The sequence below is a fragment of the Colias philodice genome, chromosome 28 (genome assembly GCF_061535455.1).
Source record: "Colias philodice isolate Cphi_HAF_F1 chromosome 28, ilColPhil1 Martin Lab GWU primary, whole genome shotgun sequence".
Classification (NCBI taxonomy): Eukaryota; Metazoa; Arthropoda; class Insecta; order Lepidoptera; family Pieridae; genus Colias; species Colias philodice.
The window spans coordinates 6,059,373-6,077,775 of record NC_143113.1 but is presented as its reverse complement, the minus strand read 5'-3'; the positions used below and the strand labels follow the sequence as shown (position 1 = coordinate 6,077,775).

At 33.5% G+C, this 18,403-nt stretch overlaps 1 protein-coding gene across 3 annotated transcripts in view; it reads right to left on the bottom strand.

Annotated features, from left to right (window-relative positions):
• Positions 1-7,397: 7,397 nt before the first annotated feature.
• Positions 7,398-18,403, bottom strand: part of Gad1 (glutamate decarboxylase) — a 56,873-nt gene continuing 45,867 nt past the window's right edge. For all 3 annotated transcript variants that reach the window (XM_089712204.1, XM_089712205.1, XM_089712206.1), the window contains 9 exons: positions 16,348-16,545; positions 15,777-15,895; positions 15,173-15,313; positions 14,699-14,809; positions 14,405-14,472; positions 12,072-12,150; positions 9,432-9,581; positions 8,769-8,963; positions 7,398-8,376 (listed from right to left, as the gene is read on the bottom strand). In XM_089712204.1, the coding sequence (XP_089568330.1) occupies positions 8,194-8,376; positions 8,769-8,963; positions 9,432-9,581; positions 12,072-12,150; positions 14,405-14,472; positions 14,699-14,809; positions 15,173-15,313; positions 15,777-15,895; positions 16,348-16,545 (1,244 nt within the window). In that variant the 3' untranslated portion in view covers positions 7,398-8,193. The remainder of the gene's footprint in view (positions 8,377-8,768; positions 8,964-9,431; positions 9,582-12,071; positions 12,151-14,404; positions 14,473-14,698; positions 14,810-15,172; positions 15,314-15,776; positions 15,896-16,347; positions 16,546-18,403) is intronic.

Genomic DNA, 18,403 nt, shown 5'->3' with positions numbered 1-18,403 from the left:
TTTTTGTATAGCATCAATGTAGGTTTTATTACTGTCTATCTGTTGAAATTTCTCTGTATTTTTGGTTGTCTATCCGTTTCGTATCTCGTTTCGTTCTTCCCCTTCACCCTTTTGTGTCTGTAATCGGTCGGCAAAGCGCAAACGTTAGACATTCCATTGGCCGCCGTGCGGGTTGCGCGTGTGTGTCGGGCCGTTCGCGCGCGTCTGTAGGCGCTCGGGCCGTTCCGCGCCGTCCGTCCCGGCCTGTACATAGCTCTAAGTGTGTATATTACCTAGACATAGGACATAGCTTTATATCCCGAACGTTCATCACGAAATTTTGTATGTCTATCCAAAGACGCGTCGATGGAGGAAAATTGTAAAATAGCCCCCCCCCCCCCTTAGGTATACGTAGCATAATTAATGGATATAATATGAGATGAAGAGATATTTTAATTACGACTCGGAATAGTTTCGTTCGCTGCCATAAGCGTAGGCTAAGGTCCGGAGTCCGTTTCCGCGGCCGCTCCCGTCCCGCCTGTAATTACTTCTCGACCGAATCGCTTGACAATAAATACCTCGGAAATGGACTTTGGAATTATTTTATTAGGGATTTCTTTACGCCTTTTTAGAGATTCGAAGTTGGGACGAATGACGTAATGTTTTATTTTGTGAATTTGTGTGTTTTTCCCTATTTTCGCCGGAAGGGCTGTTACATGGCCTTACGTAATGAAATAAATGAATATAAGGAAATAAGGACAAACACACGAACGTTCCGTTTGGCTGCTAACTTAAGTGACGTACTTAAGGTTTTTATTTTGTAACTCCAGTGAATTTTATGATTTTACCCCGTTTACAGGTTTATGTTACGCGATCGCGTATCTTTTTATTTTATTTATATTATATTCGGTAGCTATAGCGTTTTTGATTGGATCGTACTTATCCAGTGCACTGTACGAAATTATTAATTATTTTTTTATGATTATTATTATTTTTTATCCAGATTTTGATTTATTGATTATTATAAATCGCAACGCATGACAAATCTAATTTTGCATGGAAATCTAGTATTTTTTATAGATTTTTTATAGTGCACTCGAAATTGTTTTTACGGAACGAACGCGTCTCGATAAATTATAATAAAATAAGTTTAGGGAGAGCTAACAAGACGTCGTGTTCGTTTCGCGTTAAAGATTTGAATGATTATTTGGCGACAATCGACTTGTAAATAGGAAGTGGATATCGAAGCTCAATGTAATGTCGGTATCGGTGCGAGCTCACACAATCGGTCCGTTTCCTGCTCCCGAAGTCACATTCTGAATTCCTGCACAAACGTAAAACCGTACGTTACATTTTTTTCGTTCGGAATAGTTTGGTTTCCTTGTCAATTTTTTTTTCTGAATCTAATTTCTCGATCAGGAAACCTGATTGGTGTGTGTGAGCCTCGGTAGCTGGTCGCTGGGGGGGGCACTGCGGGCTGTACCAAATTAGTAGCTATTTGTTAGTTACGCGTGAGGCACAGCACCAGCAGTACCCCCCCCCCACTCGCCACGAGATTGGAAAGTTCAAAATATTTTTTTAGTATTTCGTCGTAGTTTTTAAGTCACGCAATCGCGACCGCTGTTAGCTTAGTTGACTTTCTCTTCCATTTAGCGTTAATTTTAAGTTTTTTTTTTAATTATGAATCGATCGATTTGGTTCGCGCGTCCGTTGGTCACACCGCGACCGGTAACTTATTGGAAATGCTCAGGTTTACAGAACGCGGCACTGGAGTTGATTTTTATTTCTTTCTGTTACTAATCCTGGTGATTCGTAATGATGAGGCTTTGCAAGATTTGTTTGTTGTTTTGTGAACTCTGTATAATGGAGCGATCCCTCTGTTCAAATGGATTATAAATATTACAAGAAAGCTCTTATTATAAAAATGAATAATTATAATTAAATATAAATGTGCCATTCATTTTGCTAAAAGTGTGTTTTATTTTTCCTTGAGAAGTGTGTAGTTGGTGGTGTCGGGGCAAAGTTACCAATACAAAAATATTATTCTTTTCTATATGTAAGAAACTAATACAGCCATGGAAATCAAATTTTAAAAGCTCTATTGGCTCCTGTGTGAAAACTGATAGAACCGGTGGTATCTACATAATATTATATCCATACTATTTAATATTATAAATGCGAAAGTAACTCTGTCTATCTGTCTGTTACTCAATCACGCCTTAACTACTGAACCAATTTGCATGAAATTTGGTATAGAGATATTTTGATACCCGAGAAAGGACATAGGATAGGTTTTATCCCGGAAATCCTACGGGAACGGGTTTTTCTTTGAAAACGCGGGCGGAAAGCTAGTAATACATATACAGGGTGTCCCAAAACTCAACGTCAAGCCAAAACAGGGCGATAGGATTGATTGTAACCATCATGAGAAAAATCTGAAAAAAAATCTATTCCATGCAGTTTGAAAAATATGGGCATTTAAGAAAAACCTAAAAATTTGGTCAACCTGTAACTATTTTTCGGTTATTTTGGTTAATTTTTATTATTTTTGTTCATTTAAACTTTGGAACCGTAACCCTAAATAACATTTCTAGAACCACAGTCAAAAATAATGACACAATTGCCCCAAGTTTCCTTGAATTGAAGACTATTTGTTAAACTATGAATTTAAAATTTTCAAAATTTGTCGACTTTGACGGCCCCTCCTTTAAAAAAAATGTACTAGAGTATCTTGGCAAGTGCCATTAAAAGTTGGCGCATTTAATCAGGATTGTAAAAAAGTACAATACTTGTTAGTTTCATACTAAAAAAAATGAATGAAAAAATAAAAACCTCAAGTAACCCGATTTTTGCTAACCCATTTTATTCAGTTAAAATGTTTTTTATTCGCACAAACTCTTGGTAGGTTCTTAGTTTTACGGCAAAATGATAAGAGAGATGGATAGTGGACATGTTTGCCATGAGTGAGCGAGACAGATAGTGACGCCACTTTTACCAAAGTCAACAAAAGTAAGTAAAATTAAAAAAATAATTAAAAATCTTGACCTAGTTTACTTTAGGTTTATTGAAATAAAAGTCAGATAGGGAAATAACATTTTTTATTACAATAAATGTTCAAATTGTTTACCATCAGCCTCAATACACGCCCTACATCTTCTTAAAAAAGATTTACTTATTAGCCGGGCATATCCTCGAGAGTTGGTGTCCTCAGCAGCTTGAGAAATTCGTTCACGCAGCTCGGCTACTCGCTCAATGGGCTTTGAATAAACTTTTTCTTGGAGAACGCCCCAATAAAAAAATCCAGGGGATTTAAATCTGGGGAACGGGCTGGCCACGAGATAGTGCCTGAACGTCCAATCCACCTTCCCGGATATTCCTGGTCAAGGAAATCTCTTACTTGCACTAAACACGATCGGAACGAAACGGCGTCACTATCTGTCTCGCTCACTCATGGCAAACATGTCCACTATCCATCTCTCTCATCATTTTGCCGTAAAACTAAGAACCTACAAAGAGTTTGTGCGAATGAAAAACATTTTAACTAAATAAAATGGGTTAGCAAAAATCGGGTTACTTGAGGTTTTTATTTTTTCATTCATTTTTTTTAGTATGAAACTAACAAGTATTGTACTATTTTACAATCCTGATTAAATGCGCCAACTTTTAATGGCACTTGCCAAGACACTCTAGTACATTTTTTTTAAAGGAGGGGCTGTCAAAGTCGACAAATTTGGAAAATTTTAAATTCATAGTTTAACAAATAGTCTTCAATTCAAGGAACTTGGGGCAATTGTGTCATTATTTTTGACTGTGATTCTAGAAATGTTATTTAGGGTTACGGTTCCAAAGTTAAAATGAACAAAAATAATAAAAATTAACCAAAATAACCGAAAAATAGTTACAGGTTGACCAAATTTTTAGGTTTTTCTTAAATGCCCATAATTTTCAAACTGCATGGGATAGATTTTTTTTTTCAGATTTTTCTCATGATGGTTACAATCAATCCTGTCGCCCCGTTTTGGCTTGACGTTGAGTTTTGGGACACCCTGTATAATACATTATGCATATTACTATACTATATTTTTTTGTAAATTTTTCAAGTAACAGTTATTTTAGTCGAGGTTGAGTCATCATATTAACTAAAAATCATTAACGAACTCTCATGTGGACAATAAACATCATTCTATATTACAAAGAGGTTCGTTTAGACTTTAGAGAGTCCGTTTAGAACAATAAGCTGAACTACGGAACTGGTATTTACTACTGAAATGGGTGAAACTCAAATATTTAATGATCGAGCCGCATGTTGCTAAATCGTATTTGATGTCTTAAATCGCATCTCGCGTTACACTGATGTGTATTTGGCCAAAATTATATTAAAGTACCGGTCTGCCCCGGCTTCCATTGTACATGGTACCTCGTACTCAATGAATATTATAAAAAATAATAAGTAATCGGTTCATCGTATTCTCGAGTTTTGCGCATAGCAACACATTTGGCGATTCATTTTGTTACATTGATGTAAAATATTGACACACATAATATTATATGATTTTGATCGATTGAATTCGATCTCGATACTGTTAGGAGTAAGCCCCCTGCTTTCCGGGCAATCCGTATTTTTTTTTGTGTAAAAAAACTAGTCTTTAAATACGAAGTCTAGTAATCGAATTGTATTTCTGTTTATAGGTAGGTATGACAATAAAACACAAAGTAACTAACAACAATACCTTTATTGGTTATACAGGTTTACATTTAGCAACAATCATATTTTGTCTAATTCCAAGTTACACATGATCAAAAACTCACGATAAGATAATATAGCTTCTAAACGCTAAATATTGTGTAACACTAATAGGTAGTTCTCGACATCTGAACACTGAAAATATATTTTTTGTAGTGTTTAAGCACGGTACGAATTACGATTTCATTTTCAATATTACTTATATAGGCTTAGGTCACCATTGTTTTCTAAATAATCTTCGAGCTGTTACATACCGTGCGTAACCACTTATTTTTTCGACTAGGAAGACTTCTGGAAGACATAATTATTTGTTATATTGACATTGAAAATATCTTAAATATAATCTATCATGGCGCACACATCATACTCAATTCCTTTTATAATAATTAATTAATAAGCATTTTAAATGCATAAATAACATACGATTTAAATGGTTAATATTAAATCATATTTTGAGTAATTAAGGCAAAATAAAGCGTAGGTAATCAAACTAGTCTCTACTCAATATAATATCGCTACATATTTACATTTATCAGTTTATAATTTGACAATTAGTTTCAAATCTCCTTCATTTGTACACAAAACGAAAAATATAACACAGCTATTTCTATAGAAAATTACATATAACTTATACATAACAATATGGAAGCCCACATTTCTATTCTACGTTTCTATTGTCATTGTCACATTTTGTTTATTATATTTACACTTAAATATCTACTTAATACTTAGAGCTATATTATAATTAATATTCGACCATGAAACAAGAAGCCTTTAACCCATTGAGCCCCGAACGGCCCGATCGGTTCACGACACAATAGATTTTCTATTGTGTCTGTGATTCCGGGGCCTGAGTTATTAAATTATAATATAGGTAATATAGATAGTACCTACCTATATAAAAAAAATCGTAACATTATCGCAAACAAATACGTAACGTACGTCTACTTATATCACAAAATCATTTATAAATGATCCCCAAATCAGCAATTATTAATTGTATACATTTTAAATTATTTGGTTTCAATTAAAATAACATTCAATTTTACAAATCTGGCATAACCCATACAATAAATATAAATTATTTACTAATAATTACTTATCTACCGGTTTTTAAAGAAAAGTAGGTACCATTTCACACTTTACACAAATGACACAAATAATATCATTTCCTAACCTTGACTTAATTGGCAAAACGGGAGATATGTTTCATATATCTGAGTAATAAATATAACTCCAACTATATAATGCTATATCTATTTTCTATACCTACTATAACTTAGTAACTAAACGGCTCAAAAATTAAAATTGTACATACTTAGATAAGATTTTAGAACTTGCTCTTTTTTATCGATAGATAACTAGTTACTGTATGTATTAATAAAAGACATTTGTAAATATGATTTTTAAGGATTATTCCTAATAATAAAAGTGACGTCCCGTGTCCCCAGTGGGGTAGTAGGATTCATACATCTGTTTACTAATCAAACTGCTTTTTTTTTCGTCTCCACCGGGAATCGAACCCTCGGATCCGTCGCTTACACGTTGATTAGTGTTAACCATTTTACCAAGGATGCGTTCATTACAGTATCTAGTTTTGAAGTGAAATACTTTTGAATAATAGATACGTTTTTACTTTTTATATAGTTACCTATTCAATGCTGACTTCGCAATATTTAAAAAAAAGAAGATTTCATATGAGTCTGGTGGAAAATACATATTCATCAAAACATCCCTATTTTTAAACCATCTATAGACCGTATGTTGTATTAAGATATTAATTATCAATTAAAATTTTTGAGTCGCACATGGTCGCACTTAACTAGGTACTTTAAATAAACATACAAAATCGGATGTCATTTAGTTTTTTTTTTGTCTCTGAAATGACATCCATTTTTGTATTTTCACCTTATAATCTTAAATACTTATAATAAGTTAATTTTCTTAACTTACCTATGTGGAATATAATATACCTAATTTAAATTGTAACTATTTTATGGTCTACTTATCATTATTAAAGAAAATTCATATATAATTATAACAATTCAATAAAGTATCAACCGTAAGTAATTTATATATTGCACGCCTCATAAGCGAAGCGTTGAGGTGGGTACTACTGTCACTTCGCGCAAAACATCTGATTTATCAAACTTAAAATGTCTTTATGTATCATACATTGCACTTGTAAGATAATACATACACACATATTAAGAAAAAACACTATTTTTAACATTCATGATATTTTTGATGTCATTTTTGTTATTTAAACTAGTTAAAAAACAGTTTAAAAAAGTTCTGTCTTGGACGTCCGTGTGTCTGTATGTGCGGAGGATTTTCTTGTTAACACGATAGCGACCGAAATACTTTACTAATCGAGTCTTTTTTTTTCTCTTACGCTTGAGTATGCTCAGGAATAGAACCCTTTCTTTTTTCAGGGTCTGATTCGATGTGGTTTAATTGTTATTAAGTAAACAAAAATAATAATTAATGAATAATTATTAAAAAAAAATTATGAGGCGTGCACTTTTGGATTTTCCAAACTATTTACCTATATAGTTAAGTACGTACATATTTAATAAACTATACAAAATCAAAGATCTAAAATTTTGAATTTTATAACAGGATACATATAAATATTATAAATATGTGTTTATACATATACATATTTTAATACATATGTGAAATAATATTTAAATAGATATTAAATAACTATAAAATTTTCTAATACGTCTTAAGAGAATATAGTTATCTAAAATAGGTCATACTATATTATAATTTATAGTCGATTTACCTCTTCTAAACCGAACTTTAGGTATAACTATAGGTTACACATTGATAAGAAACATCATTTTAAAATCTAGTAATTCACCATTGCTATTTTTAAATTAATTAGGATGCAGTTTTCATACATGTGTCTGTATTACCAGTTTAAAGTCCAAAATTTTCCTAACTGAGCCATTTTTAAAACAGGAAACATTGACTTGGGACTATCTGTCAATGTCATTTATTTTTAACTCAGCACACATACATGCACACACACATACATAGATTCATATCTCAACCGCTTCCAAAAAATATCTAGAATTAAAAGTTCTAAGATATATTTTCATTGCCAATACAACAAGTGAACAACAAGGTAAACATTTAATAGACGGTACATTTCATATAATTTTAAATTCATATAATATTGGAATAAAAGCAATGTCGTTGCATTGAGAAATCTACTTCTACTGTAATATATTTAACATTTACACACACATTCATTGGCACAGACTCATTAATCATCAATATTATATAAGCCCAAGAAATATCGAAAATCCCCTGAAACAAAAATAAATATAAATTTAGTTACGAACGAACAACAAAAAAAAATATTTACAAGTTTTGACTATGACAGCCCGCCAAATACAGATTAAAAACATAGGTACTTGAAAACACAATAGACAAAGAACGCATCATAGACAATAAGTTTAGTCTACAATAATGTCATGGCCGAGGCGGTCCATCTCCGCCAGAAGGAAGTCCACGTCCTTCTCAGTGACAGCGGCGGAGGAGATGATGTTCCTGAAGAAGTTGGGGCGGCGGTCGTCGGGCTGGTAGCCCACCATGATCGTGCCCGCTTGCATCATGCGCCCCTTTAGCTTGGCGCACACCTGCATAGATGATGATTAAATATGTATTTGCAGTTTTTAATAAAGATGTCACATTTACTTGTGTATTTTTATTTTATTTTAATGAAGACCAAATAATTCTCAAAGTAAAGTAAATCATAACTAAATGGATTATTAATTAATAATGCTATTAAAACATGACCTTGTTTAAATAATTGAAGATATTATTAAGAGGTAAAGTAAATAGTTGCACATTCCTAATTTCAATATATAGTTACTATAGCTATATTATATAACCTATTCGAAACAATTACAATTTATAACCTTTCAATACAGTTACAACTATTTACCTTTCCCAAACAGTTACAACCTATAACCTCTGCCAACATTTACAACCTACAACTTTTCCAAACAGTTCCAACCCATAACCTCACCTTTCCAAGCTTCATCTCCTTGTTATTATCATGTGGCACTCCCCTCAGCTGCTTGGGCAGGTACCAGAAGCTGACGTTCACCATCTCTGGCTCCAGGATGAGGTGGAACCGGTCGCTCTGTTCACGGATGCGTCGCACCATGTACTCGCTGAGCTCCATCAGGCGGTCCATGAGACGCTCGAAGCCAGAAGTGCCCTGGGAAGATTTAAAATATTGATATGTAGGTGTGACAAAGGCCATAAAAGCTTACCTAAATAACTGAAAATCGAATTGAATACGAGTAATTCACACGTTTTTCTATAGCAGTTTCCTTCCTCTCCTACCTTTCCTAGCACTATCCCTATCTTTAACATTGTTTCAATGCCGCCAAATATCATCGTTTAAATTTTTATATTGATCTCAATTAAAATAACATAAGTATCTGTTGCCACAATTTAACATATTATATACTGGCTGTGCCCCGCGGTTTCACCCGCATTGATCCGCTCCTGTTGGTCTTAGGGTGATGATATATAGCCTATAACCTTCCTCGATAAATGGGCTATCCAACACCGAAAGAATTTCTCAAATCGGACCAGTAGTTTTCGAGATTAGCGCGTTCAAACAGACAAGCTCTTCAGCTTTTTAATATTATAAGTATAGATTATCTATATTGGCACCAACCTTCCCGCGCCATTGCAGCCATAGCTTGAAGATATCATTGTGGCGGCCGCACTGGATGACCTTGTCCCCGGTGTCGTAGCGCGGGTCGTAGATCTTGTCCGTCATGAACAGATACTCCGCAGACATCGCGTTGCAGCTTAGCAGGATTCCCTGGTGTTGGAATAGTGTTAAATTAATCTTTTGGTACAAAAACTAAATGACCTACAAATGGTCAGAACTGGACAACATTAAAATGGAACCAACCATAGATATCATTTGGAATAGGATCGATTCTGCGCCATTTTGTTACATCATAGGTGTTCAAACGAATTTTTTTTTTAGACAATAAGTACAGAAGTTTCATACGGCCTATCTACGAGTACAATAGATATTAACAGCGGGAATCAAACCCAAGTTCTCCTAGTGGATTTACAAACAAATCCCTCCCGAATGTTACACGCAAGATAAACTTCCACTTACGCCATGAAAATTCCGTCAAATGCAGACAGAATGATGTAGTGGAATCTGCAACTAATGTCTTCTTACTACATTTGATAATCAACCTTAAATCATTGTATTAAAGCTCATAATGCCATGTTTCTATTCATTGATGTTATATATTGACAGGGCATTGAAAATTATACTTAAAGGTGAAGTATACAAGGTTGAATTTAGATGCAAATGTGCAGTAATATAATTGCTATCAAATTTTCGACTATAACTGCGTAGCATAGGGTTGGTATTGGATTGTGCGGTTGCAGGAAAGGGTCCGAAATTGGCAACATATGTTTCAAAGTGTCGACAGCGGAATTTAATTAAAACTGGCGTGCGACCGTGTAGGGATAGGAAAAGATATCGACATTAACGTTTTCTTTCTTGTTTTTATTGATATTTCTATCTATTATCTATTAAGTATCCAATTTATTATAGATATTTTTATCTATTAAGTACTTATCCTTAGATATTTTAAAAATTAAAAAAAAAGTATTCTAATGTAAAAAAGTATCGATATGTCGCTTCCAAATACCAATCGCAAATATATTATCAAATCTAAATAATTAAATTTGTCATAACATGGATTTTAGTCATAAGAATATATTGATATTGCAACACACAGCGCTGCAGCTGGTTACAGTGATAGAAAATCCTTAACAGCATAAAATTCGTTTAAAAAAAATAATTTTATAGAGAATGTAGAGCACGTCATTTTTAAATAATAGGATGTATTTGTTAAACCATGAGTTTGCACACGATGTGAGCCTATTGACAGTTTAAATTTAATCGATAATGTTTATTTTTGTATATCGTGTGTAACACACTCAAAAAACACACATTATTCCATTTTCAATCATATTTTTTATTACATTACTATTAAAATTATCGACACGCACCCATCACTAGTAACAAAGTTTGAGAGGGCGTGGCCGGAATTTATGATCAGCCCGCATTGATCTGACGCGGGAAACAGCCTGGAAAATTCCGCATCATGCTTATTGGGGACCCTCTGTTTATGTAAATATATATACTAGCCACTTCTCCCGGTTTTGACCGGGTTCAAATATTCTTTGGTACTAGGTAGGTAAAGTTCTAAGATTTCTATTGGTAAAAGAAGTTTGTAAATCGGTTGTTTTTAACTTCAATTGCAAACAAAGAATACATACTTCAATCAAATTGATTTTTAATTCTTTTAAACAAGTTTTCCACGCGTGCGTTTGATTTTCACAAATACTTCACGTTGTCGCGTTTTTCCTTAGAAAATGCTATTTTTTAAAATCCGCAACATCTGAGGTATCTATAAATCATCAGAAACTCATTCACTAGACTATTCAATAAGACTTCTTTTAGAAGCACTTTTGAATCGTCATTACATATTTTTAACATTTACCACCGATTCGGAAAGCAGTATAGGTACCTTCTATGGAGAAGAACCGGCAAGAAACTCCATAGTTGCTCAAACGGTGAAACGTCAAAATAAGTTCTCGTATTTACACACTTACAGTTCAAATATTAACATTAAGTTAGAACACAATACACATTAGATATCTACTTAATGTTCAGAATTAACGGATAAACAGTAGTAGATTTTGCAACATGTTTACTACTCTAGTAAAAAGCGAAATTTCCTAGAATAAGCTATATTTTTTCCTAGTCGTATATCTTTATTCTATCCTTTATTTATTTAATGAAGTTGAAGCTGGAACTAACGCCTAGTTTAAAATATTCCATGTAGTTAGTTTGCAAACTAATATTAATATCTATTCATGAACAAAATATTATGTATTTCTTCAACAAACAAAAGAGCAATGAATAATAATTTGTTTACTTTGGTTATCGGTGCAACGCAGAACCCTTTCAATCGGGGTTTCTTCAAATATTTACTTTTTAAATCTGCTTATAATATGAGAAGTATGGAAATTATAATATTTGTTTTATTTGTTGCACGGAGATAAGAATAAAGTCAGAAAAGTAAAGTGTGAGTTTCTAGCGGGCTCTTCTCTGTTTAAACTCCCGAACATATTGTGATAATTTATATTAAATTATGCATAGTACAACAACACAAGTCGCTTACAATTCGCTGAAAGAAGCCTAGTTAAAGCAATAAATGTTTGACTTTGGTGACATTTTTTTCAAACACACAAACATTCACACATACACACTCACCTCATATTTGAAGTGCACGGTAGAGCACTGCAGCAGGGTGCCCATCAGCTTGTGGGGATTCCACGTCACGGAGTCAGCCCTGAGGATGATAATATTAGTTATTAAACAATAAATATAAAAACCTAGCCTCTATAAAAACAGATAAGAAAGAGCACACGTTTCAGAAGTGAAACTTCTTTGGAAGGATTCAAAGATACCGTGTTGACGTGACCTTGAAATTTTACTCTCAACGCGCAGAAGTTTAATTTAAAAAATATGTAGTACAATCTATAATAGATACCTACATAATCTTCAAGATATTTTTTTTCCATCTTATCTGTAATTTTTATCTATCTTATCTGTCTATGAAGCTAATTTGAAGATACAGTTTACAGAATCGAACTAACTTTTTCGTTTTTACGATTCAGGCTGACTATGCTAATACGCTAATCTTAATAATTAAATTAAAACTAGAATGCTTTATTTAACTTGATTTAATAATAAATTACAATGTGTTCGAGTATATTGTTATTTCTTTGCAAACATTATAACTTTCCTAAGTTACGTTTAAGTTACTAGCGCATTATAAATTGAAATCCAAATAGCTAAGTGTGAATGCAAATACATCTATCTGCTATTGACACAGTTGTCGGGTTCCGTACGTTTTAGCCTTAATCCCTCTTAGTTAGGGGTCCGTAGCCTGTGTCACACCGAATGCGAAGAAATGTAGAGTTCATATTTTTTATGTGCAAGAAATCATCATGCTACATTGGTTACCGTTTATAAATTATTACTCATATATGGGTAAATTATATTAGTGACCGATAATGTTAATTTTTATTGATTGAATAAATTGATAAATTCAGTCTCGTATTGTAAATTCTGTTTTCAGTGTTTCGTATTTTTGTAGTTTATTTCAAAGGATTCATCCTTGTAGGGAAAGGAAATAGGCTAAATTTAATCACAAAATAAATCTTGATAGATTTGTATTACCTACTACCTACTTCGAGTAGTTATTAAATCCAGTGCTGTTCTCTGTAGGTATGTAAAATATGAGAGAGAGTATTATGTAATGCGTTCTAAAATGATTTTATCATGTTAAGCAACATACTTTCTATCTCTTCTTTTATTTTGCATCATTTAATTTTTAATCTTGCTTCAGCCTACAAGTTACCGCATAATTTTATGTCGTATCATATTTAATTATTTATTATAATTGACGTCATATTAAACCTCTGTGATGTCACTACCTACGTTTCGGTGTGAGAGGCGGCAGTGGTGTTTGATAAATGGGCAAATTGTGTCGGAACGTACTTTGTTTTTTACGAGGGCGCTTTAATTGATTGTCGAGCTTTATAAGAGTAGCTTTAAAAGTTTGGGTTCCGTATTCATGTGAGCTTTTTAGAAAAATGAAATCAGTCCCATGTTAGATGTGTTTGATAGCAATGAAGTTGATAGTATCAGCAAAAATAATTAATGTAAAATATACCTATTATTCTAGTACATATATTATAATGTGATTTAGCAGTGAATAGTTGTATCCTATCGTTTCAGCTTTCAATTTATATGTTTAAAATGTTATTTATTCCAACGCGTTAATTATAAACATAACTAGTTACCTAAAAGTAAATTTTACATATTTTGTGATTTTATCAATTAATTGAGATTTAAATATATCTATGTATTTTTATCTATATTAATATTCTGATTCAACTTACAATTAGCTGCTCTATTTATATAGAGCTCATCAGATCTATGTAAAACAAACAGAAAACCCATCTTTTAACCTACTAAAACATTTCCCCAATACATGACAGGCAAATCCAGGAATCAAAGGGAATTAATCGCCATCCATCACCGGTAATGCGTCAGGCGCGCGCGGCGGACCGTGCGACACTGAGCCATAATGAAGCTTGCGTGTGTTTAAATATGGCTAATCGATTGGGGAATGTGGGTATTTTGTATGTTTCAAATAAGATAAGTAGTAACTTCAGGAAATCATTAATCAATTCTACTTCGGGAAATTATAGCGAATTCAATCTTGGTTGTGTTTAAAATTTCTCTACATTTCTTATCACAATTTTATTTTATATCATCGAGTCAATGTTTGTTTTTATTGCACGTTTTTATCAAATATACGTTTCCTTGTCCACCAGATTGTCTGTAATAGATTGCTATTTTAGCGATATGACTGCCTTTTTTGCCTTTTTGATGACGGATTATTAATTGTATTTTGAATTTGTACATTATTTCAGCAACCTCGGATAAAAATAAGTTCTTATACAAAATGTAAATATATGCTGTGTGTCAGACTTAGGATTTAGCGATTAATGTTATGTGTTGGTTACACTTACCTTTCAATACCAGTTAGTCGTGGATGACGGTATTTCTTGGAGAACAACAAACCGCCGCCCCAAGCCGCCTGCAGACCAAACAATCATAATTATTATTCAAATATAATACCAATCTTTACATAAAAAGTGCTGATTTAAGAGATTTAATCGAAATCTCGAAAATAAAATGGAATTTGCACCTATAAAAATTTTCCGCTAGGTCGGTTTGTTAAAACTACTTATTCTTAAGAGTTAATATTTGCACAATATTAGTATGTGTTAGTATAGACCTTAGTGTATAGACAATACACTTACATCAACATGCATCCACATGTCGTATTTCTGGCAGATGTCCGCGATCTCAGTGAGCGGGTCGAACGCGCCCAGCACCGTCGTGCCTGAAGTGGCGTTCACGAAGAAAGGCACCTAACGAAAAAAATACATATAAATACTATATTAGAACATACATTTTTAAGAAACAAGATATTCAGAACAAGTGATAGTAATCAAAAATCAAAGAATAATGTATGTACCTATTCATATCTATATATGTATTATGTAGTTAATGGCATGATGGCACGCACAAGTTACATAGCACGCTCGTACAGGTAACGTGTCACTATCACACAATACAATTTTAATTTAACACATGATACGCTCTCAAGTTCCACACTCTGCACGCTCACCACAACACACGCACACATGGCACACTCACACTTAACACTATCATACATAGCTCGTTCAGACATAACACGTTCACACATGACACGCTCACACACACACACTCACATGTCCGCGGTCCCGGTGGGAGCGCACGAGTCGCTCCAACTCGGCGGGGATCATGCGCCCGCGCTCGTCGGACGGCACGCACACGCAGTAGTCCGTGCCAAGTCCGCCCACGGACGCGCAGGACTTTACTGAATAGTGGCACTATAACGTAATAAAATATTAATTATGTAGGATATAAACTTACTTAAACACAGTTAAATTTAAAACTTAACTACAAGTTTTACCACCTGAAAATATAACAAATTCACATAGGTAGTAATAATGAAGATGTGAATTGTGGAAATTGTGAACTAACAACAAACTAATTAAATTATATTGTCATCGTAACTCGATCAGTATAAAAAGTTTAACTTTAACTTGATATTCATGAAAATCACGTCAAAATATTCCTTTCTACATAATAATGTTTACAAAAGCGAGTCAAAAACAAGATTTATTTGAATGATTTATTTTGCAAAAAATGTGGAAGATTTACAGATATATTTTATAATTCATTTATCAGCACAAATTGTATCTTTTACCTGCAGTATCTCAGTTCTAATTTCTCACTCCATAGCCTACAGGTTGGTACTGTTGTATTACCACCTGGTATTGAGGAGCGTACCTGATCAGAGGTGAACATCACAAGCTGGCCAGGTATACTGGTGAGTCCCTTCTCCTTGTACTGAGGGAACTTGTGGTGGCGCGCCGCCAGGAACGCGTATAGATTGGAGACGGAACCACCTGGTATTTAACGGTATTAGGGAAAAAAAGGAAGTAAGCTATTGAAAGCAATGATAATTTAAGTAAGGTGTACGTTACGAATATAACATATGATCTTCAAAAACTAAAAGTAAGATGACATATTCAACAATCAATTACAAGGTGTACAAAGCTGTTGAATTGTAGCTTCAAAGTATGGACAGAAAACTCTTTAACGCAGGATAAATATTTTATTTTCAATAACAATCGGTAATGGACACAATGAACAGAATAAAATTAATTTTTTTAAATGATTTATTCAGCTACTGTTACTTCTGATCATATTTTATTGTAAAAAATATGGCGAGATATTAATAGGGACCATCACCTTATTTGCATCTAAAGAAAATCGACCAGCATCATGGTAATGCAACTTGCAAAACTGCTCTTAACATCAAAATGCCTATAAACAAGTTGACAAAAAGAATAATTACCCGGCGCCAAAATAGAGTCCCCGCTCTTCCATCCAATCATGTCCCTCATCTTCTGCAGCACAACGTTTTCCATCAAGATGAACACTGGAGCTATCTCATAGGTGAACATGTTGGTGTTAGCGGCTGCTGTGAGCCATTCGCCCGCGAGCGAGATGATGTCCAGCCCGCAGGACAGTTGGTTAAAGAAGTGGGGGTGCCCTGGAAGATCAGGACTTTGTAGTTAACAAGTTTAGGCTTATTAGCAGCTCCACATGTTAAGAATTACAAGATGCTCTACATTGTCTGATGTACAACAATATACAACACATACCTACTGTACGCTGTTGCTTATACAGTTTTGTATTTTTAAATTACGTAAGTGACACAAAAAAGCTTAGATAAAGCTTTAAATTCATAGAAGCTTGGATAAAGCTTAAAGTTCTTTGTTTTAATGCTTGCTTTTAGGGATAAGGAAATAATTAGGAATAGATACTTGTATATTTTTATTAAAAGTTTAACGACATTCTATGTTTTTTAAATTATTTGTGTTTAAATTTTATCTGTTCACTCCCTAAACAAAACAATGTCAAACAGCTAGAATTATTTTTTATACATAGGTACCTAATAGTAGCTAAACGCTACTTAAACCTAAATATTTCAAGTTGGACATTTAAATGCAATTAATACATTTTTACACCAAAACTTGTCAGAAGTGAAACTTCTTTGTCGTCGCCTTCCTTCATAACGTGACAGTATTGCCATGACGCGACCTTGTAAATTTACTCTCAACGTGCCTAAAAAAGTTTCACTCGAAAAAGCTACACTATACTGTTACTGCAACCGAAATAGCTAATTTTCCACACCAAAAAGCAAACAATAGCACATATCCGTCCGGATATCGTCCTGTATCCGGGACCCGGATATAATACCACGCGTCATTTAACCGGAGTATTGATAAATATCCGATACTTTTGACCGTAAGATATCCAAGATATCAATACATCAATATTGAATATGAAAACGGAATTTCCTCGTGGTATTAGGATAGAAAGTAACTATTAAATACATACTAGCTATTGGGCAGTTTTAATCTATCTCTATTTCAAATTTCATGAAAATAGGCTTCACAGTTTGGAGTTCTCTATTGTTTCATCAAAATAGGCGTGAAAACTTTACATACTTACAGGTTACTTTGTTAATTGACAGATTCAGTTTTTTTTATTACTTCAACTATAATAATTCGAAGAGGAATGGACCCCAGCTAACTAGCTGATATAGTAATACTCATTACTGTCCATTATAATATAATAATCTGTAATATTGTAACTATACATATACTAGATAATATAAGGACATAGTAGAGCCGACGTAGAGCCAATTAATTCAATACCTTTTCCAATTAAACTGACTAATAAAAAGTATCCGTAGCAAAAATTACTTAACATTAAATTAAAAACGATCACCAAAAATCAATAACCAAATAAACAATTACATATTCAAATAATCCACACAATACGCTAATTTCAAATCTCGTTCAAAAACATTTAACATTATTTACAAACCCTCATCTGCGGCGCTTGATAAACCGCCCCACGGGACCCCGGGGGTCCCATCGACCCCACTATCTCTTTTTACAAGATAAGCTAGTTATGGCACGCGGCGTTGCTTTAATATCCGGTTGTATGATGGGCCGTTTAGATTCGATCGATATTCCATTTGGACTTTTATTGTGGTTTTCTATTATGAGACATATGTACACATATTTTTTTTAAATCTAGATTTCATTTAGAAGCTCTTTTAATTTTTCAAAGTTCAGAAAAAGCAACATTAATTTTATTTAATTGAGGAGATTAAGGTACCTAGTTGTGAGCCATTTGTTATTTGATTGAGGATGATTATACACATTATGTAGTTGTGTGCTATTTGCTGTGGGCAGTGAACATATTATTACAAAGACGATAACTATAGTACAATATATTTTATTAAAACTCAAAGTTTTATGATAATATTTCCACAATGAATTGAAACAAGGTCTTGTAAATATAGTGTTGTATGCAAAAAGCCAAAAAATCGTGAC